At 45.7% G+C, this 23028-nt stretch overlaps 1 protein-coding gene across 37 annotated transcripts in view; it reads right to left on the bottom strand.

Moving 5' to 3' along the window:
- LOC135915154 (histone-lysine N-methyltransferase PRDM9-like) overlaps positions 1–23028 on the bottom strand; it is a 473262-nt gene that overhangs the window by 162181 nt on the left and 288053 nt on the right. For 2 of the 37 annotated variants that reach the window (XM_065448165.2, XM_070523463.1), the window contains exons 5-6: positions 16460–16564; positions 8460–8552 (exon numbers count right to left, since the gene is read on the bottom strand). The exons of 27 other annotated variants lie outside the window; for them this stretch is intronic. In XM_065448165.2, the coding sequence (XP_065304237.1) occupies positions 8460–8552; positions 16460–16564 (198 nt within the window). Of the gene's footprint in view, positions 1–8459; positions 8553–16459; positions 16565–19486; positions 19749–23028 lie in introns of those variants that run through there. 8 more of the 37 variants (XM_070523467.1, XM_070523468.1, XM_065448174.2 and 5 more) reach the window with 7 other exon arrangements.

The raw sequence follows: 23028 nt of genomic DNA, 5'->3' as shown, positions 1-23028 counted from the left end.
TGGCATTGATGATTGCAGCGCTACTAGCATTGTATTTAGCAGTTTAATTTCGTTTACAGTGGCAGCGTGTTCTTCATTCGCTTGTTTGAGGTCAATGCGCAAAGCCTTCTCATTTTCCGCATGTTTCTGCACACTTTACAAAGCAACTGTCCTTTTTGGAAATTTTTACAATCATCTTGCATAGAAGCCACTGCGTCTTCAAGGTTATTTATTCGTTCCAAGGCAGCAGCGAAGGCGTCGGCCTAAACCTTCGACATTGGATCAGAATTCTGCTCGACGTCACTCGCGAGAACAAGTAACTGCTCAATCAAAGTGAAGTACATTGCTGATAACAAAATAACCGAGCGCTTAAGCGCGTCAGTCCAGTTTGTCGGGCACGACATCGCTATGACAATATAATCGCTAGAGTTAAACGAAGCAGCACCTGCCAGGTAACCAACTCTCAAAAATGGCATGTTGAGAAAGGCATACTTCGTCACCAATGCTTTGGGCACGACATCGCTTCAAGTATAAGCCATGTCGTGCCCGAAGCGGAAGATGGCTGGCTGGCCTTTAAATCCCCCACTGGCTGTGACGACTGTAGTATTGGTTCTAGGTTGCCAGACGAGTAGTCGAGCAAGATCCATATTGAGCCTTGCATGCGTAGCCAGACCACAGGCTGGGAGCAGTCCATTGTCGTCTCGTTGGTTGGCCCCGAGGATTATGCAGCAGTAGGCCCATATTGTGGCAATCTGCAACAATGGCATTGTTGAGGAAGACATACTTGATTAATGTAGTGCTTTTTCTTCTTTTCTGTTCTTCTGTACCCATGTTTCAGTGTGTATTAGGTATTTATGCTGTTTAATCATGCATGCGCACATTTTCTTATTTTCATGTATCAAGTGGAGGTTTCACTTTACGGTCTTTGAATATAAGACCTCCTTTTGCATATATTTCGTACCTGAATGTACTTATACGCAATAATTTCAATTTCAATTTCAATAAATTTCCTTATTAAAAAGGAGTTTCAAGTACAGCACAGGTGTGTTGTCACTTTCTTTCGCGCAGATACTTTCAAGAATTCGAACATTTCACGTAACCTAACCACAACAACATAGGCGGTTCGGGCTAAAACATCGTCTTACAGCGTGAGCGCACTTTACTGTATGCTGCCAGGATCGCAACTGTATAAATTTAGCCGCTGCTCACCTTTGAGGTTCCTTTGGCATTGTGTCCCTCCTGGAACCGACGACGCAACCTCGCTGTTCTCCAGATGGAGGTGTCCTGGTCTGACTCCGGTCGAAGAGCGTCCACGGAGAGAATCTGCGTGCCTATGTCACATATCTGACGAGAGCGCGCACAGTATAATCCACGCGTTCCTATGACGGGCAAACGACACAAAACTAATGAAACGAACATTGCATTGATGGCGCAGCAGGCCTTGCGGCACATGAACATTGGTATCTGCTCGTGCATCGGTGCGATGATGGCGAAAGGCTGCCGTCCAAACGCACCAATGATGCCGGTACTGGTGCCGCGTCGAAGGAACGCTACTTTAAAGGCTACTTCGTCCTGTGGCGTCCTCTTGTAGTGGACCCACTTGTTGCGCGTACCTGCGTGGATGTTGGCCTCCGCCAAGCGTCACACACACTTGGTCACCACCAGCTGGGTCACCCCAAACGTCTCCTTGGAAGTTAGCGCTCACTCTGTATTCCGTTCCCTTTGATTAGCCCTACCTCATTCCTGTTTTTGCTCTTTCTGAGCTGCACTACAAGCCTAAAACAGTTTCCTTGCACCCTGCCATCCCTCGGCAACTGACTGTGGCGAAGACGCGCAGTGCGCGCAACACTTGTCGCTATACCAACATCGCTGTTGCTCTCAAGCCTCCGAGTTCCTGCGCCAGGTCCTCGCACAGCCACCGCACAGTCTCTTCAGCCGAAACTTCCGCCGAAACAGGTCGTCTGTCCCGTCAAACGCAACCTCCGGCTCCCTCCTCCCGCGGCCGAGCTGACTAGCCGCCGCTGCCAACGCAATCAAGAAGGAAGCCATTTTGTATTCCTAATGGAGCGGGGTAGTCATCAATTATGCGATGATATTGCCAGGTTTGTTCGGCATAATTAAGCATAAGTAGTGCGTAACCATCACTTTGACGTGTCGGTTTTTGAGGGTTCCTGACGTCGCTTGAGACAGGCAACATGGGCACGGCCTGAAAAATGTGGACCAATCACGGAGGGGTAGAGGCGGATTCGGAATAAAATCGCTTTGGAGCAGCTTTACGATATACCGACCCTAGTTTGACCTTGGCTGACCTTGAAGGTCAGATTTACAGCATTTTTTGGCTTGGTATGTGCTCTACTAGAGCTGGAGCCGCTATTATTGAACCATCTGTCACCTTTCTGTTATCATTCCTGAACCAGATTTATTTCGTAAAAAGGGGCGAGAGTTGAGTAAGTTTGCAGCTGGGATATCGGAAGCTATGTCGTGTTAAAAAGGTTCACTCGTTTTGCAATGCATAATCGCCGCGTCTGGCCATAAAATTAGCGTAAAAAGAATGTCTGCAAATTCAACAACTTAAAATGCGAAGCATTGCATGATGGTTTGCTAAAGGCTGAACATTACCTTAGTACTTGGCTATGAGGGACATTGTATTTTACACAGGAGAAATGTCTTAGTATTTGGTGTCAAAATGTGTCCGTGTTAGAAAGACATTACACAGCGAAGCTCTCGTCATGATTCTTATTACTCTGATGAGTTGTTGTTCTCAAATATGGCCACTTTATAATGCGTAAAAGAAATGTTTAGGCGTGCATTACGTGCGAAAAATTTTCTGCTTTGTCACCGCTCTCTGAAGCAGGCCCAAATAAAACGAATTACTCATGGCTACGAACACGATGGTGCGTCATGTATATTATATATATGCTTCACTAATACGATAACAACAATCACCTTAAAGAAATATATCGTGATTAAAATCGAGAGCCAATCAATAACTAGCCACGAAACGTTTCATAGTGGCCTTCAGTAGCCTTTATTGACAATATGGCACACCCCTCCTCCAACCATAGTTACCAACTGTCGTTGTGGCGAGGCATGCATTGTTCGGAAAACCCATCTGTTCACTACAACTTCGAATTCAAAGCATGAATAAGTTTTTTCGACAGTTCAATTACAATGCCTAAAGAATAATTGAGATGCTATAGCGCACCTTAGGCTGCCTACGTAAGGAAAACTCAAACATCTTAAGCCACACCATGCCTCGATCAAGGGTTGTAGAATTATACAAACGGAGAACTACTCGCATCGTCGGTACATAAAAGAGAAAGTCGCAAACCTTCATAAGGAAGACACCTCAAGCCTTACAATTTCACCTCGTTTTAACCCTCCAGCTTGGAGTTATATCTTCAATACGTGCCATACTACTAATGAATGCAGCCTCGGCATTTTCTTTTTTTTTGGCTGAAGCCACACGGTTCCAAAGGCATATTTTCACAGGAAGATTGTTTTCTGAACAGCCTGTGCATTTCTCCGCAAAGTTCGGAAATTTACATCTCGAAACTAGTATCGAAACTAGTGTCGAAATTGTTGCGAGTGGATTCGCCGTGCGATGTCCACTGCTAGAATTTGTAAATTGTGATATGGGTCATAACATAATTAGCTAAAAAGTTAATTGTGAATTCTCGTTGATTAGTCGATTTTACATTTCAGTTTTTTGTGCAAGTAGTGTCCCCTCCTCTGAGTAGACCAGCTCATCAACTAGAATTGAGCTATCTGCCACAGGCAACCTTTAAAACATTTTGAGAGTGTTCGCTGAAACACCCTGTATATTCCACGCGGACAAGAAATTGCCCTTCAAAGTCAAGAAGGCATCCTTGAAACTAAAAGAAAATTTCTTTCTCCCACTCATAACCTCCTTTCGATTGTCCGATTCTCGATTTCCATGTTAAATAAAATTAAATGGAAATTACTTTGTCTATGTGCCAGAGCGAACTGCTAGAGTGAACATCACTTAAATTCTCTAGCAATAATCAGCCTAATTTAACGGAAGTAATACACGATTTGCAGGAAAGAGAGAAAGATACACAAAGGTTGTATATGGGGGATCATTGAATCTGTTGATAAATACAATCAATAAAAATGATTTTGAACTCAACATGAAAGCATTTGTGAAGCTAATAAGATCTAAGCAGACAAAAATGACTCCAGTTCGAAAATCTTGTTTTTTGCTTACTGTTGGGTGAATTTCGGTCAATATTTTCTGCGAGTACCTTTGGTTTTAATGTTCATACGGTAGACGCGTACAGCAGTTACGGATATGCGAAAAAGGTAAATACATGAAAAAGTAAACTACCGAAATACCTGGACAATTGATGGGACACTTACAATCTGAAGAAAGGACGCTACTCCATTTCTGATAACGGTATGCATTCCTCAGCCTTTAAAGCCTCAGATCGTGGTAGATGTTCATTTCCACTGTGATTGGAGGTCAATCGTTAAAAACATCCAGAGTAAAATCTTGTTTTAATGACGCCAAAATGCTTGCAACTGAAATTTTCTGCACTGAATAGGCGGTAATGGTGATTCAGCTGGCAGTTTCAAGCCGAAGTCCCAGGAATATAAAAGCAGCAACCTGTTAGGGTTTGTCATCAAGACTGAATTGCGGAACGAAGAGCCAGACGAACATCACCCACTTCCAAAATTGTTATACTAACTGTTGGGGTAATATCTCCCCTCGTGATGTCTTCACAGCCAGCTAACACAGCTTAAATCGAGGATTTCTCCAAGTGTTTTCGCCATCACAGGAGCTCAAAAGCACACCGCGCGCTTTGCCCACACTGTCACCCTTTGTGTGAACTTGTATATATGCCTAAATATTCGGCCACTCCTCGGAAGATGTTTGTTACCATGGCTCAAATTTATTGTGGCGATAGATGATCTTCCGACGAGCGAGTTGTTCAGCGCACCCGATTGATTATCGTGTTTATTTATCAGCTCGCACAATGGAATACGTGGAATTTTCAACCAAATCTCTTAAAATAAGTCTTTACACATAGTGCATACGTTGCTAGCAAAAACGTCTGTCGAGCGTTTTTTTGCCCTCTAAGCGACTGCGGCACTGCGTAAACTGATGCGGTTTGTCATCCATGTCTTTACTGCGGTAATGTTCCGAACGCAACTCGCGCGTAAGGGATTCTATTCATTCTTCACAATTCCGAGCTCTTCGCCTCTACAAGAGTAGACATTTTAATCGAGACATTGCTTGGCCGCCAATCATTGAGGATATTCTGGGCCAGCGTGAGAATTTTCGTCTGTATGCTTTTTAATATGCCTGGTAAGTTGGGTCCTCCACACGTAAGATTTACAACAAATAGGGCACGCAAAGGGTTTTTCACCCGTATGCAATGCGAGATGATTCTTGAGGGATTCCTTCCTTGCGAACCTTTTATCACACATTTTGCAGACAAAAGCTTTTTTACGTGCATGGTAAGCGAGGTGGCGCGTGAGGTAATTCTTCCTTGCGAACTTTCTCGGACATAATTCACAGACAAAGGGTTTTTCCCCCGTATGGCATCTGATATGCTGTTTGAGGTTATGATTCCTTGTGAAGCTTTTATGGCATATTTTGCAGACAAAGGCTTTTTCAGCCGTATGGGTCGCGAGATGGTCCCGGAGGTAATGGTGCCTTGCGAAAGATTTAGAACATATTTCGCAGACAAAGATTTTTCACCCGTATGGCATGTGAGGTGCTCTTTGAGGTGATGATTCCTTGTGAACTCTTTAGCACATATTTCGCAGACAACGACTTTTTTTTCACCCATGTGCGTGCGGCGATGTGCTTCCAAGTTGCTGCTACGGGTGAATGACTTGGGGCATTTATCACAAATGAAGGGCTTTTCGCCCGTGTGTTTCCTGCTGTGTCTCTCGAGTGCCGACATTTCAGGAAAGTATTCGCGGCATTCCTTGCAGGCATATAGCTTGATGCTAGTGTGCTTGAGATGATTGTCCTGGTTCTATGCTCCACCAGAAACAGTGTTGCTGGTTACACTGTGCCGATTTCTTGCTTTTCGAGCGCCAGCATTCCTACGTATAGACGGACGGAATATTGTAAACAGACACAATAACTGCTGTTAGAGAAAGACAGCAAGAGTTTTTTTAGCCAAGAGCAGGAAGAACTACTTCGCCACAATGTGAGAATGAGTAAGAACACTTTCTCTATAACAGGAGTCATCTGAAAAAAGGATACTTCTCGAACTAAAAATATTTGGTACATTTGATGTCCCGAATGGGAGGATTACTCTGATAGCTGTAAGAAGTTGATTACGGGACAACAACCTTGTACGCTTTTATTTGTAAACCCTTGCAAACTGGGTGGTTCTGTCAGGAATCTCACAAATAGACAAAATATGCGGAACTGACATAGCTGTTATCACCTGAAGACGCCCAGGCAATTTTGCGAATATCATTTATCCGGTAGTGGTCTGTTTAGCCTAAATGCTCACAACAAGTTTGCTATTTCTCGATCGTGTGCATTTGCAGATGTTTCTTGAGAGTGCGTTGCTGCACGAACGACTGATCACATTAAAGGCGAGAAAATCATGTTTTGCGCTCGTGTCGATGCGACGATGTAAATTAATTATAGTGGTTCCTGTGGGCAAATCGCCTTGAATATATATCGAAAATGAATGGTTTTATGTCCGCACGTTTCCTGCTGCATCACTCAAGTTGCCGCAATTGCGCGAGGAATTTGAGACATCCCTCTGAAACGCTAGGCTTGTCGCCAGTTTGCGTTGTGAGTTGACTCTCTAAGCTCGACGGACTAGCGGGAAAATTTTCGGTGGTGTCACACTGCCGGTTCTTTCCCTTCCTTCTGTTTGCGATACTACAAATAAGTTGAGGCAGAATTTCACATCGGCACAGTAACATCTGTCACTGGAAACCTGCAATATGTCAATTCTTTTGCGAGAAGCAGCAAGTACTTTACCGCTATATGATATTAACAAAAACACATGAGATAACTGGCCATTTGAAACGCATGACTTATCGAACTAATTATCTTGGTTCAATTTAACGTCCAGGTGAATCATTGAGTATTTCTATAGCCTTTAGCGAACGAGGAGAGAGCGAGGCTCGATTTCTTCAATCACGAACATGTAAGGTCAACAGTCTATGAAGCCAACGTAAGCATAGAGCTAATTATATGTGTCTGAGATGGAACATTTAGCAAATAATAAATAGGGAAAATGAAAGTGGACGAAGGTATTACCAGTTGCTAGGTTGGAGAGAAGCACACAACCTCTGTACATACCCTTATGGTGTTTATATGTAAATAGCAACCTAATATTCGTTGATTTGCATATTCTTGCAGACTGCGCTGTTCTGGCAGGACTGCTACACATGGTAAGAAAAAGTGTTCTAAAATAGCACGATAACTATTGTTACGGAATGAGAGCCACTCGTTCTTGCAAATACTATTCATGCGAAGGTATCGAGTTTCACCTAAATTATGAAAACTAATTATGAGGCTGACCGTAGTGGGGACTACTGAGTAATTTTGACTTCCTGGGCTTCATTAATGTATACTTTGCACGTCTTTCTCTGTCTATGTGGATATTGCACAGGAGATGAGAACCGAAGATTGTGACAGAGTGATCATGCTAACTATTATGTTCAGTATTTAATCCCATAGCTTCCGAATACGCGAAAATTGGAGTGCATTGAAATAAAATTCGAATGAAAGAGTTTGTGTTCGCAGGCGTTTCAGAATAAAGACTAGAAAAAAGTAGTTTGGCATATAGGGTTGGACGTGGCCGAAGAAACGGCGCTCTTTTCTGTTTTCGAATTTCCAGCACGACCACGTGACTTGAAGCTTTCCAGTGTGTTTGCCACATGCCCAAGTGTTTCATTTCATTGCTATCACGATAGCACAATACGGTACTTTCGTGTAGGCAAGCGCCTTAAAAAAACTTGAAACCATACTTGAACCGGCAATATGTTTTCTAGAATGTACTCAGAACTGTGTTTCGCGTTGTACGAATACACTGTGTCTGTCGTTTTGCAGTATTTGAAAGGAACTTTTAGTTTGAAGTCAGAATATAGTTTCTATAAAATTTATGGCGTTTTAATTGCCAAAAACAAGATGTGATTATGATGCCCACTGTAGTGGGGGACACCGGAATAATTTGCACCACGTAAGTTTCTTAACCTGAACCTTAATCTAAAACATTTGTTTCCGCATTTCACCCAAAAATAAATGCGGCCATCGTGGTTTTTCTCAACAAGGCGGACAGGTCACACAAAGCAGATGTGCCTTGCGGGTATCCAAACGAAATGAAATATACATTAATTAAAAAAAAAACATTCGCTTTCGGTGGCGTTACTCGTGGGTACAATAAAGTGAACCAGGTTGCAGTTGATCTGCATACGGCACTTTATTGGCACAGGTTTTGCAGAGGCAATGTTAAGATTTCATATATAGGGCTCACCTCACACCGCCTTTCATATTGGTTGGAGGTTTCTCCATGGTCGCCCTGTTTTTCTTAGGTGTTGACTCATCGCTGCTGCTGCTGCTACTGCTGCTGGTGGTAAAGATTAAAGACGCATAGTTTAAGAAAAGCGATTGAAGTTGCATTGTACACTTCGCTTCTCGCGACAAATAGTGTTGGATGGCACAGTCCTCGAGATTTAGTCAAATGAGTGTGACAGCTCCATAGCGGGTGAAGTCTACCTACTATATTGGTGCATTAAAATAACTCTAAACTATACAAACAATGTGTGACTCAGCTGCCCGGAATCAATAACGGTACTAAACAATGGCCCAGAAACTTGCCCGTCATGTGGCCTGCACAGGTCACACAAGTGAACGTAGGTTCAGATAGACTTATCAATATTGGCCTTCAGTTGAACGCAGGTGCTCTAGAATTAATCGAAATTGTCTACCACTCAGTACTTGCACATACAATATCGCATGCACTATCGTAAGGCTTCTTTTGCAGGCTGTCTACTGTCGCTTTGGTTTCCGTGTCGAACTGTGGGCATAGCCTAATGAAATGTTCGATGCCTTCGATATCACCACAGAAACCACAAAGCGGAAAAACGCATCGTCCAGCTTTGAATCACAACGTCGGGGAGTGTGTGGAGTAGGTTCTGATGCGGTACAACGCCATTTCTACTTCGCGAGTAATCCGTGGGTCACACAGGTGTGGTGTGAAGACTGGTGGATAGCGCTGAAATGAATGGGGATAGTAGCCTTATGGTCTGAAAAATATTTGCCGCTCTTACTTTTGGGACACATGTCTGTGATAGGCATGCAATAGTGTCAGCTTTTTCATTTCCCTCAATTGCTACGTGGGGCAGGATTCAATGAAATTGCACGTTGAATTGCTTCCTCGTTAGAATTTTGATGAGTGCCAGAGATTGCCTTGTAAACTTGTCTCGACGTAGGTTTAGGTGTAAACACTGTAACAAGGATTTTGAGTTCGCAAGCACCGCAACGTCTCGTATGGAATAGGCGCGTAGTTTTCCCCAGACCGCGGTAACTGCGGACGCTTCTACTGTTGCAGACAAAACTACGCGATACTGGCGGCCAGACTATGACATATGAAGGGAGGGTATGCCGAATGCCGCTGCGAAGCTATCTGTTTGTGCACACTCCTGCCCGTATGGTGCATTTGTATGTGGGTTTGGAACTCTGATCAAGAGGTCTAGCACATATATTTTACTTGGACTGCTGAAATGGTGTCGTTTCGCTGGTTGTTAGGATATACTGAGGCTGCAGTAAACTTTCGAAAAAAGGCTTGATGGGTCTAAGATAGTCCTTTTAGGTTATTCCCATCATGAATATCGAAAAGTGTTCAGCAGCGCATGGAAATACGAGCGAGTTCTTGCGCTTAGCTTCCGTAGAAGCTTCGTGCGCACGGGGACTCGCCCAGCCTGAACAGCAGCGTCAGCAAGACCCGAGATTCCAAAAGGCACAGTTGAAAAGACTTCTTCAGTACCAACCTTGTTTGAAGCGGCCTGAGGAACCCAATTGCCAAACAAGGTCCCTTTCAGTGCACTGCCTCCAAGTGCTGGAATTGGCTCAGAGATGGTAACATGAACGGAAGCTGATGGAGAAGGCTGCTTGTTATAAGTGCAGGGCTCTGTTTAAGCATGAACATAATATTTCTTCCCCAACGTGCACTCGCCATGCGGCGCATTGCGTTGGCTATTTGCGCTGATGAAGACAAAATTGAGGGCTGCGCGTTGCCGTAGTAGCATCCTGTTGATGGTGATGCCCAGGAATCGAACATTAGTTGCACGACGTGTTGGATAGCCTTCATTTTTGAGCGCCAGGCGTGATGACTTCCTCATCTTTTCCGGAAAAAGCACGGAAGCAGATTTTTCCTTTGGCAAAGATAGGCCAAGCGTCGATAAAGCGTTGATAGGCCAAGTGTCGATTAAGGAGTCTGCGCCCGGGGCTATCCGAGCCGAACTCTTGTGTTGGTTCCCTGATATGCAAGTGCATATGCCATCTGAGTACGTGGACACTAACTTCTGTCCAACCTAATTTCAGTGCATGTACGAGGCTCTCCATGGCAACGTTAAAAAGCAAAGGAGATAGCACAGTATGTTGTGGGGTGCCAAGGGAAATACGTCGCCATTCGCTCATATTTCCGCGCGTATCCTGGAGAAATAAATGTCAAACTGTTGGATGAATCGAGAAGCATTCCCGGAGAAGCCCACGGTCTGGAGTCCGTTGATGATGCCTGTATGGAGCATGGAGTCGTATGCTTTGGCAACGTCCATAAAAATTGCGAGGGTCAGAAATCCGTTGACGCGATGGTGGTCGACGTGACTTAGTAAGTCCATGAAACTGCCCTCGGCACTCAACCGCAAACAAAATCTGGTAGCACATGATGACAGTCTACTTCCTTGGTCAAGACACCATCGTAACTACGAACATAATAGTCTTTCCATCAATTTCATTACGCATGATGTTAGCAATATGAGGCAAGGTTCGCAGGATACTTTCCAGAGATGAACACTGGCCCCACCTATGCTGTATTTCACGCTTCTGGGATCCCTCATATGCTCCAGACGCAATTAAATAACTTGTGCAACGATGGCCCATGTGGGCGAATTTTTCATGATAGGTTAGTGATTACTTCCCATATGCTTGTCATTGGAGAAAAAGCCGATAAGCCCTCACAGAAAGCAGGCTATTGTAGCTGGCTCAAGCTCTTTTGAGTGACGACGCATGGCAGCGTTTATCCCATTACGCTCCGTTTTCGCACGCGATGTGGAGACATTACTTAGTTTCAAATCAGGAGTAGGGAATTGGCCTGGCGGTTTCAACACTGAAACTGCCACTATCTTGCCTTGAAACAGCTCACCATGGTATTCATCCAAACATTAGCTCTATGTGTCCCAGCGTGTCACAGTAGAGAATTGCCGAAGGCATTCTGAAATCTGATGATTATTGCGAAGATGCGGAAATGGTCGCTGCTCATCCAGTTTGGGGCATTGTAGATGACCCCAAATGGTCTCCAGAATGTAACACGAGGTCTATCGCACGAAAGAAAAATGCTTTGCCATCGTTCACCACAGATGAGTCAGCAGCATTCGCAGCAGTGGCAAGTTTCTTGTTTCCAACATTGACGACTTTTCCTTCGCTAAGTAAATTATGTGTGTTAGAGTAATCACAGATTGTTCCAGGGGAGTGGCAAGGAATGCAAAACTATTAGAAAAGCCTCCATGGAGACCTTCCTTCGTGGAGTTATATACATCGACGCCACACTTAGTTTTCGGTCTCCTAGGGACACTTGCACATCGGCGACTTCCAAGCAAGTTGAACGTCACCACCTTTGGAACGTCACGTCACCTTACCTGCCTTGCGCAGGTAAGGTGACATGACGTACTTCTCGCCTGATGTATATCATTGCACTTCCAATGGCAAATGACGGTATACTTAAAGCCCCTCTACCTTCGGGAAAAGTACCACCATCTTTTGAACTATGCCGCTTTCCTCTCTCCTCTGTCTTCGATTGCCTGATTGCTGCTACGTGATAGCGCGTGCACCTTAAGCTCTTTATAGTTTGGTTTTGCAGCCTCAGCGCCATGTTGAAAGTGTCCCTCTGCTCGTCACATGCACTTATGGCATGTATGCGAAGTGGTGGTCTGACTCCGTGGTCTCGCTATGACTTGTTGCTGCGTGTTGGGATGTCATAACTATGACAGTAAAGGGAAGAAGCCTTTTGCCTTACCGCGCGGAAAAGAGAAGGAAGGTCGCCGGGAAGCCTGGGTCCACCGAATAGAACGAGTCAATGCCAAACCTACGGGATCGTCGCGCCTTAGTGAGGGAAGTGCTCGTGGGTTGTTACTCTCTGTTGTGTTTTGCTTTGCCGTGCTGCGTGAACTGTCCACTTCCGGTTCGATCACACGCAAAATTTCGTGTCGTTTTTCAGCCGCCAAGGCAGTCGCTCGCCCCAGCCAGTTAGTTTTGCGGCTAGAGAGTGGTAACCGTATGAGGTGATGTCACACAGCGACAGGTCGCACGATGACGACGCCATCGTCTCTCGCTGCCGCTTGCGCGCAAGGAGATGGGACTGGACGCAGATAAAGCAAGCGTAGTAACAGTCTTGTTTGGTCTAGATGGTGTATTCTTGAACACATAATTGGGCAGCGTTAGCAACAAGCGCAGAGAAAGGTACCTAATTACACAATACGCCAGAGCGACAATTTCCCAGCTGCTCGCTGTCTGTAGTGTAGCGCCCTCGCTCCTCGTTATCGAACAATTAGGTTGGGCCATAAGATTTTACTGCGGCTCTTAAATAAATTAACGAAGTACTGATATGTGTCATAAGTGGGGGCGTAAACTGCAACTCTCGTTGCTGTTCCATAGATTCTTCAACGTTTTCATTGTACTGTGTAGATGGATGGCTGAAAATGGAGTGAGCGTCGGCAGTTTCATCGCTGAAACCACTCTGTAGAACACGAACTTAGCTTAGAAAGTCACATCGGAAGTCGCGTATGTAGGCACAACGCCTTCTTCATATTGACTACTTTGACAAACCACTTCACGCGATGATGGCGATGGGTTAAATTTTCTGCAAACTCAGAATCTGAACGACGCTATGAGCGACCATGGTTCAGCGGCCTTCAAGTCATCGCGCCGTATGTCACCTCGGATTATCGCCTGATGCGGTTAGCGCATAAATTTAAAATAGTCGTGGTAATTTCGGCATGGTGCCTGTTAGTCATGCAGTAGGTTAGGGGACCACATTTTTACAGAAGCGCAAGTATACTTCCTTCTCTGTCCCTGCTTCTGCATAGAATATTCATACACTATTCTGTGACGTTTCTGATGTTTCTGGTGATTTGATGCTGTGACATCATTTCAATCTGATTTGTTTCTTGTGTCCAGGATCATTTTGAAGAAAATCAATATGAGCAGCTAGTCTTAAACAAGTTCGGAGAAAAAGATTTGAAGAATGCGACATTATCTATATTAAGCCTTAGGGAGCAACCCAAACCGCGAGAGCCACTAACTCTACGTAAGCTCACACTTTTGAAAGTCTTAACGTTGTGACAAAGAATATTTTTTTTTTCACTGACCATGCGCATAACGTAATTGAGGTTCAATGCTAGAGAGGACTTGGGAAAGCTCATGTTGAGAAAATTACAAAATAATGGACCTGAGAATTGGCATTTCGGGAACATGTATGGCGTAATTACCAGGCTACTTGCACTGTGTCCGAGCATGTAGTAGCATTCTTACATAAGTGCATTGTTTACGTGAGCAGGAACCAGATTGCGTCCCAGGCGAGCAAACTTCAGCATCAGTTCCCCAATGTAGGAAATATTGTTTACTCATTCTGCAGCCCCGATTTGATCATGTTATTTTCCGCTTACTGCCAGCTGTGCCCCACGCAGGCCCACATGTTTTTGATGCACCCTTGAACGGCACCCAACTCCTGGCAGCTGCCGATAACACGTTCTTTACACGCAAAATTGCAGCATGTAGCATACACCTGCATTTTGTCTCACGGCATATCTATCTCTACGTCCTCCAGGTGCAGTGGGACATGAGGCTTTCGATACCCTGGAAGGGTTTTGATAAGAAGGAAAACAGTGTTGCTTACTCAGCGCAAGGGAAGTATTTGGCACGCAGCCCAGTTTCTTTGCTTTCTGTATAATTGCCGGCTCCAGTTAGGACTCTGGACTACTTCCATCTTCTTTCCTCGATAGCTTCTCACATTGAAGGTACATTTCTTTATTGTTAAACAACCTTCACATAGAGTGGAATTCATCCTCACCTCTATGTGCTCTGTTAGATGCTGTTCGAGATGTGCTTCCAACTCGTCATGCAGGTTCACAAGCCTCTGCTGCCCCCAGTGCCCTCTAGATTTAATCAATGCACAATGGTGAGTGTCCATTACCACGTGCATGCATGTATTGTGAAATTTCGTGTACATTTCTCCTTCCGTAGCTCATGCATGTGCTGGCCGAGATGAGACCGGAAATGGATTGAAAACTTTCTTTTCAAGGTAAATGCTATTTCCAGTTGTTAGCGGTCATGATATATAGAAAGCATGGTGCTACAATAACAACAGAAATACAGGACGAGAACATGTGCACTATCGTCTTTGTGGTGTTGCAGAACCCTCTCTTTAAATTAGCATGCAAAATCAACTAGCCCGGCAACTTAAGCTATGGAAGTTGTCCTGCTGCGCAGTTTTCATGCTCTGTGCAGAATTCCTGGTTCCTGGTGGATCAGCACATCTCGCTGGGCCTGTGAGTGAGCTTTCATCCAAAGAATCGTAATATATCGGGATTGAAAACTATTTTCCACCTCACAGAAACGTTAATGAATGCTGCAGACAGTCCTGCATCGCTCATTTCTTCTCCATGTATTGTAAATCCATATATCATGATTTCTTAATCACTACTTAAAACCAATGAAAGTCTTTCTCTAGTGTCTTGTGTTCGCAGAAATCGTTGTGAAGATGGTTATTGTACTATGCTGCTTGTCTAGCGTTAGTTGGGCTTTGTGTCATTTTACATTTTCTCACAGTATCCTCACTTATATATTTGAATGCTGTAGTACAGCGCACCCATTTAAAGCCACATCACCTACCTTGCTGCGTATCTAAACTGGTACAAGGCTGAACAAACCAAGATCAACATCCTCCTACGCGGTGTCTATAAACAAGCCCTGGGCCTCCCCGGTTGCACCAGCACTGACCTCCTTCAACTAGGCGTCCACAACACACTGGACGAGCTCATCGAGGCCCAACGTCGCTCTCAGCTGGAGAGACTCACTCTCACAGCGACGGGTCGCCATATCCTCACCTCGCACGGTATCACCTACCACCATCAACACGGCCATAAGCACCAGATCTCCTCCACCATACGAGCTTGGATTCACGCCGATCCTATCCCCAGAAACATGCACCCCGAATACAACCACGCACGTTACACAGCACGTGCCATGGTTCTCACCAAATCCCTTACTCGGCACGACGGTGTGAGTTTCGTCGACGTCGACGAATATCCCCATGGTACCCGCTTTGCAGCCGTCACCACGCGTGAAGGCTCTCTCCACCATGCTATGAGCCTAGCAACCCCACACGCTCGGGAAGCTGAAGAAGTGGCCATCGCGCTAGCCAGACCAGACCCAACATGCCATACCATCGTCTCTGACTCCCGCTCTGCCGTTATCAACTATATCAACGGTCGTATTTCACACCAAGTCTTGCGCACCTTTCAACAAGCGCCCCGCTCAACCGACCATCAGGTTACACTGTAGGCACCGTCATGTAGGCACCGTCCACCCGCACCTCCCAAACCTCAACGAGGTTACCCACTCCCTAGCGCGAGGCCTAGTTAACCGCGCGGGAGAAGGGGAGGCTGCCCCCACCGGTAGGGATCGCCTGACGTGCTACAATGATCTTGTGAAGTCCTTCTACTTAGGGCGTAGAACCTTGCCCGGCCCACACAACAAAGTATCCCGAGCGCAGGCTACAACTTTCCGCCTGCTACAAACCAATACATACCCCTCGTTACAACTTCATAACAAGATCTACCCAGACATTTACCCCAATCCCACGTGCCATATCTGCAAGACACAGCCAGCCACACTTCCACACATGCTTTGGGACAGTACACACCAATACCCCGACACTAACCCCACGACCCTCTCGTCGAGATGGCAAGCTGCCCTGCGTAGCCCCAACCTTGACGACCAACTCTGGGCGACCCAGCAGGCCTGCGAGGCGGCGAAGAGGCAACACCTCGACGTCCCCACGTGGCAGGTCTAGACCCAGCCACCATCTCTTGCTGGCTTCAATAATGTTTATTCAGTCAGTCATTAAAAAGAAACTCATTTTCTATGATGCTACTCGTTGTTGCAATAAAATGAACCACCTGGAGTTCGGCCGTATACAACACTACATTGGCACAGGTTTTGCAGAGTCAACGTTGAGATCTCGTATATAGGACTCACCTCACACCGGCTATGACATTGGTTGGAGGTTGCTCCTTGGGCGCCTTGTTTTTTCTTGGCGTTGACTCATCGCTGTTGCTGCTAGTAGTGCTGCTGCTGCTTCTGCTGGTAAACATGAAAGACCCATAGTGTAAGAAAAAAGAGAAAGAAGAAGTTGGCATTGTTCACTTCGCCTCTCGTGACACGTAGTGTTGGACTACCCGTTTTAGAGATCGGTCCACAAATTTTGTCAAAAGACTGATAGCTCCATAGTGGGCCGTCATAATAAACGACACGCGCAAAGCGCTTCAGGACATGGTCGCGACTCTGGCTCGAAATCACAACAGCCCTTTGACAGAACTGGAAAACAACCTATTCGGTCCCAGAGAGGGTACCCTGAAGTCGTACTCGCGTCCTGACAAAGATGGCTGCGAGTACTCATGAACTAGTAACCTGCTACATTTGGCAATGTAAATCATTGGATTTCCGGCGAAAACGAGCACACTTAGAGCAATACATCACCCCCTTCGCACCACATGCTTCCCCTGGTGTTATCGCATTACAAGAGACCAAAGAACCGGCTAAGCTTTCGGGAACGCAGCGTACACGGCACTTTGCGATAATAGGCGCTGGCCCATTAACCACAGTAGCTAATCTAAACATTCTGGCGATACGTTATCACACAGGCATCGATACAGCAGCCCGCATTCTCCGGGAGGTTATCCCGTCGGCAACGCGGACGCAACACAGCCCCTTCATCCTGATTTTGTACAGAAGCCCGAAACAACAACCTAGGTTTTTACGACTATTCACTGAAGCAGATCAAGTAGCTATGGGAGCCCGCCTGCTGTTTAAGTACCTTGCTGATCGCAGGGGACTTAAATGCCCCTGCGGTCGCATGGGGATACACGGTGGACCACCGAAAGGGAAGACAACTATGGTTTGAAGGGCAGAGTCTAGTTCTTACTGCTGTCACGGATTCAACTTGTCGCACTAGCACGGGAAACAGCGTTAGCAGAGACACTCCTCAGGACCTGCCATTCCCAAAAGGAATGCAACAGGCAGGCTGGATCAACACACGAGACAACTTGTGTAGCGACCACTATATCATCCAAAGAACAGTTCAAGCGGGCCCGCGAAAGCCATAGGACTGCCAACTCCGCATCACGAATTGCGAAGCTTTTTGGTAGGCCAGAGCCCTCACCTCTTTCTGCGGTAACCAACCCTCTTTGAAAGATTGGGACGCATCCTGCCATCGCTGACTCTCTCAATCACCATTATGCATAAAGTCCGCTACCAGCTAATCGTTAAAAATTGCAACCAGCAGGGTTCACAATGACAAGACGACGGTGGCATCACAACGACAACGACGGAATGGTTACGTTTTGCCGCTACACGGCGATGCGACCCACCAATCGCAGTTTTCCGTGAATACCTCACCTTTTCAGAGTTCAAGCCGGGGGCATAATGGCAACGCGATGGTTACAGTGCAATCACTACAACTGTATGACCACGATGGAAAGACCATGACTTGACAACGCTGGATTATTCACAAGTAGCGGAATGAAGGTAGCGGCACCATCCTGTGAATACTCTACTGTGTACCACAGCAGCAGGTGCGGGAGCACCGAAAGATGAGCTAAAGATAGCTTCGCTTTAAAAGTATTAACGTTCGCTATAAGGGGGGGGGAGGGGAGGGAGGGGCAGGCGGCGGAATAAACTATGCACTACTGCCTCTGTACTTTAGGCCGTCGCGTTGCGTAATGTCGCCCTACGAGATGATTTATCATGTGCTCGTGTGCTGCCTTCCATAAATATAATAAACAGTATAAATTTCATAAATACCATCTTAGGGCACTACCGCGCAAACAAGCGTCCTAAACGCACTTAGCATTTTCTATCAACGGTTTATTTCAGATGGTGGAAGATATCGGTGAACTTATGTCATGCGGTAAACCATTATATCTAGTCGTGACTTCATGTTGTTAGATAACGATGGCATTACTTAATCATATATTCCAGCTGCGGAAGCATGAGAGGAAGTTAACGTTATGCGGTCGTCCCATCAGGCCCGTCGCCCACCTTATGCTGACCGTCCGAGCCCTAGAATAGCTTTTCCTACACCAGGTTCGACATGAGCCCAGCATGGGTGGGTGTTTTGAGAGACCTACATATGGCATCTTAGTAGGAGCACTGTAATGTTATTATTCGTTTTTCCTTCACTATTTTGAACAAGTGAAGCTCTGACATCAACGTTAACGCTCAACTAATTTTTCTATGATGACCTAAGTGAATTATTCGCTATGGAAATAATGTATCGACAATAAAACAATCTTCGATTATACAGAAAGGAAACTGATGGATTGCCCACCCTCATAAATAGGTAGATTTTTTCCTAAACGTGATAGCAGACGGCCTTCTCGCGGGTGATAAAATTGCACCAAAGAGTGCTTTTCGCCCTTCGCTTTACTTCAAAGAAAACATTGCAGGTAATTTCAATCGGAAGGTAGTCGTGAGAGTGTTGGTGTTATTGCTACCAGTTGTGTTCGCTTGAATATTAGTGTCGTCACTACTTCCGACAGTAGGCTGCTGGCCTGGTAACGAATAGCGCTTCGATTGGCAAACTACTTCCAATGGCGAACATGAGAGAACAATCTATAGTGTTTGCAGTTACACTAATGTTTTCTAGAGAGAGCTAATCAGTCACCCAAATGAAGTATATCATGCGGTAAAGAAACGGAAATTCAATGCATCCATCGAAAGCAAACATTCGCTTTCGGTAGAAACGCTAGCGTTTAAGTAAAATGAAACAGTTGCAATGGAACTGCGAATGACGCGGTATTTGCCGCGAGAAAGAGAGACAGTGGAAGCTTTTATTGTTTGTAGGGGCCGTGTGGTAGCCCAGTGGCACACCAGGTACCCGAAAATTGCCTTGCCAAGAGAACGGCGTTTCGCTTCGCTATCTATTCATAAACCTGTTAACCTGTCTGTTCCACGCCGTCTGCACACGCCACAACCCTCTATAGAAGTGTGACACAGAAGACTCACGTATTGCAGTCGGCTACAGTGAATGGAGCGTCGTCGGTGCCTGCATGGCTTGTACTCGGCGTCGCGTCGTCCCTGTTGCGTCGAGCTCGAGGCTTGTGTCCAGTGGTTCTTGACATGTCTGGTGCTGAGACTCAACAGAACTGACGTGTTTTCGCCACAGCGCAATACTGCATGACCACGCGTGCGCATTCAGATCCAAAAGAAAGAAGAACAAATATGATGTTTGACACTTTCGGAAATCGAGAGCAACCGTCACATGTTTTGAAAAAAGGAAACGATAGTATTGGCCTATAGCTTCCCGCTATATAAGTAGTACAGTCAATCTGATTATTCAGAAAATTTTGTTCAACAAGTGATTCAATATTTCAGTAAGCTTCAGTTTTACGCGAGCTAAAAATTTAAGGTTATTGCATAAGTAAATGCTACAAATCAACAGCAGTGGCCTTTAGTGTAACGTCGGCGGTGCTCTCAGTGAATGAGCGAATGTGCCATATCGCTCAGACGTAGTCATACATTCCAGCTGCGGAACTAAAGAAGGAAGTTAACGTAATGCCCCGTTCTTGCTAAGTGGCTATGGTACTAGAATGCTGCGCACGAAGTTCCCGGATCGAATCCTGGCCATGGCGGCCGCGTTTCGATGGGTGCGAAAACACCCGTGTACTTACATTTCATCGTCAACCTTGTTACGCCCACTGCAGGGCAAAGGCCTCTCCCATACTTCTCCAACCTCCCCGGTCATGTACTCATTGTGGCCCTGTTGACCCTCCAAACTTCCTAATGTCATCTGCGCACCTAACGTTCTGTCGCCCCCTGCTACGCTTCCCTTCCCTCGGAATCCAGGCCGTAACCCTTGATGACCATTGGTTATCTTCCCTCCTCATTACATGTCCTGCCCATGCCCCTTTCTTGTCTTGATTTCAACTAAGACGTCATTAACGCGCGTTTGTTCCCTCACCCAATCAGCTCCTTTCTTATCCCTTAACGTTACACCTATCATTCTTCTTTCCATAGCTCGTTGCGTCGTCCTCGATTTAAGTAAAACCCTTTCCGTAAGCCTCCAGGTTTCTGCCCGTACGTGAGTACTGGTAAGACACAGCTGTTATACACTTTTCTCTTGAGCGATAATGGCAACCTGCTGTTCATAATCTGCGAATGCCTGCCGAAACGCACCCCAGCCAATTCTTATTCTTCTGATTATTTCACTCTCATGGTCTGGATCAGCAGTCACTACCTGTCCTAAGTAGAAGTATTTCCTTACCACTTCCAGTGCCTCGCTATATATCGCAAACTGCTGTTCCCTTCCGAGACTGTTAAACATTACTTCAGTTTTCTGCAGATCAATTTTTAGTCCCTCCCTTCTGCTCTGCAGAGGTGCAGCAGTGGCGTGGAGGTAGAACACCCGCCTCGCGTGCAAGATGTCCGTGGTTCGAATCCCGGTGCCGCTCAATTTTCCACTGGATTAAAAAAAATCCGCGTGTTGATAAAATTGCATAAACAGGCTTGGAGTGTAGCCTGATTCCGGTGACTAGAACCGGTAACACACTCTCTCACCAGAGAAGGATTGGCCACCCTGGTGCTGTACTTGGCCACAACCTCCTATATGAACACAACAATCAAACCCCAGTCCCCAGCAGCTGCGAAGCTACTGACCACGGCGGCGGTCAGACTTGCGACACAGCAGAGGGTGCTAGGACTCCCTGGCTCCGACAGGCCGCCATTGGAGTAGGAACCTGTCAACGTTTAACGCTACAACGTTATCTAGTGAGGCGAGTCTAGTAGTGCTATTGGAAGAATTAAAGGGCAGTAAATGGGATATAATAGGGCTCAGTGAAGTTAGAAGGCCAAAAGAAGCACATACAGTGCTAAGAAGTGGGCACGTACTGTGCGACCGGAGTCCGATTCCTGATTAGTAAGAATATAGCTGGTAACATACAGGAATTTTATAGCATTAACTAGAGGGTGGCATGTCTTGCTGTGAAACCAAATAAGAGGTACAAAATGAAGTTTGTACAGGTCTACGCCCCTACATCCAATCATGATGACCAGGAAGTCAAAAGCTTCTATGAAGACGTGCAATCGGCGATGGGTAGAGTGAAAACGAAATACACTATACGGACGGGCGCTTTCAATTCCAAGGTAGGCTAGAAGCAGGCTGGAGACAAGGCAGTGGGTGAACATGGCATAGGCACTAGGAATAGCAGGGGAGAGTTATTAGTAGAGTTTGCGGAACAGAATAATATGCGGATAATGAATACTTTTTTCCGCAAGCGGGACAGCTGAAAGTGGACGTGGAGGAGCCCGAACGGCGAGACTAGAAATGAAATAGACCTCATACTCTGGGCTAACCCTGGCATCATACAAGATGTGGACGTGCTCGGTAAGGTGCGCTGCAGTGACCACAGGAAGGTAAGAACTCTAATTAGCCTAGACCTGTGGAGGGAACGGAAGAAACTGGTACATAAGAAGCCGATCAATGAGTTAGCGGTACGAGGGAAAATAGAGGAATTCCATATCAAGCAACATAACAAGTATTTGGCTTTAACTCAGGAAAAGGACCTTAGTGTTGAAGCAATGAACGACAATCTTGTGGGCATCATTATGTCGCAACCTTAGCAGTCATGGAGACATTGCGGAATCAGGGTGTAGACGAGCCGTATGTAAAAATACTGAAAGATATATATAGAGGCTCCACAGCCACTGTAGTCCCCCATAAAGAAAGCAAGAAAATCCCAATAAAGAAAGGCGTCAGACAGGGACATACGATCTCTGCAATGCTATTCACAGCGTGTTTACAGGAGGTATTCAGAGACCTGGATTGGGAATAATTGGGGATAAGAGTAAATGGAAAATACCCTAGTAACTTGCGCTTCGCTGATGATATTGCCCTGCTTAGTAACTCAGGGGACCAACTGCAATGCATGCTCACTGACCTGGAGAGATACTTACACTTAGGTGCACGGAAAAAAAACCCAAGTGGTTGAAATTTCCGCAGTTCTCCGCTACGGCGGGCCACATAACGAGAAAATGACTTTGGAAAAACCCCCAAAATTAATAAAAAAGTGACATGTGTAAGACGTTGCCGACCGTCTGCTGAACCTCCGCACGCTAGAATAGCTTTTCCTACACCAGGTTCTACACTAAACTAGCATGAGTGGGTGCAGTTTTGAGAGACTTAGACGTATCGTCCGAATAGGAGCACAATAGCTAAATTTTTCTTTCTTGCTTTTGAAGAAGTGGAGTCGTGATAGCGATGTCAAGGCTCACCGGATTTTTCTATTATAAGCGTAGTGAATTATTCGCCATGAAAATAACCTCTTGCTAATTAGGCAATGTTCTATTAATGAGAAATATCAATTTCCCAGCCTTATAAATATGCGAATTTTCTTCATCCTGAATGTCATATGGGACAGCCTTCTAGCAGGTGGTGACTTTGGACGAAATCATTGCTTTTGGACCTTTCATCCCTTCGAAGAAAACCTTGCAGGTAATTTCATTCGGTAGGTAGTCTTGAGAGTGCTGGCGTTATCAATAATTGTGAGTGT

The sequence above is a fragment of the Dermacentor albipictus genome, chromosome 8 (genome assembly GCF_038994185.2).
Source record: "Dermacentor albipictus isolate Rhodes 1998 colony chromosome 8, USDA_Dalb.pri_finalv2, whole genome shotgun sequence".
NCBI lineage: Eukaryota > Metazoa > Arthropoda > Arachnida > Ixodida > Ixodidae > Dermacentor > Dermacentor albipictus.
This window is presented reverse-complemented; position numbering and strand designations above follow the sequence as displayed.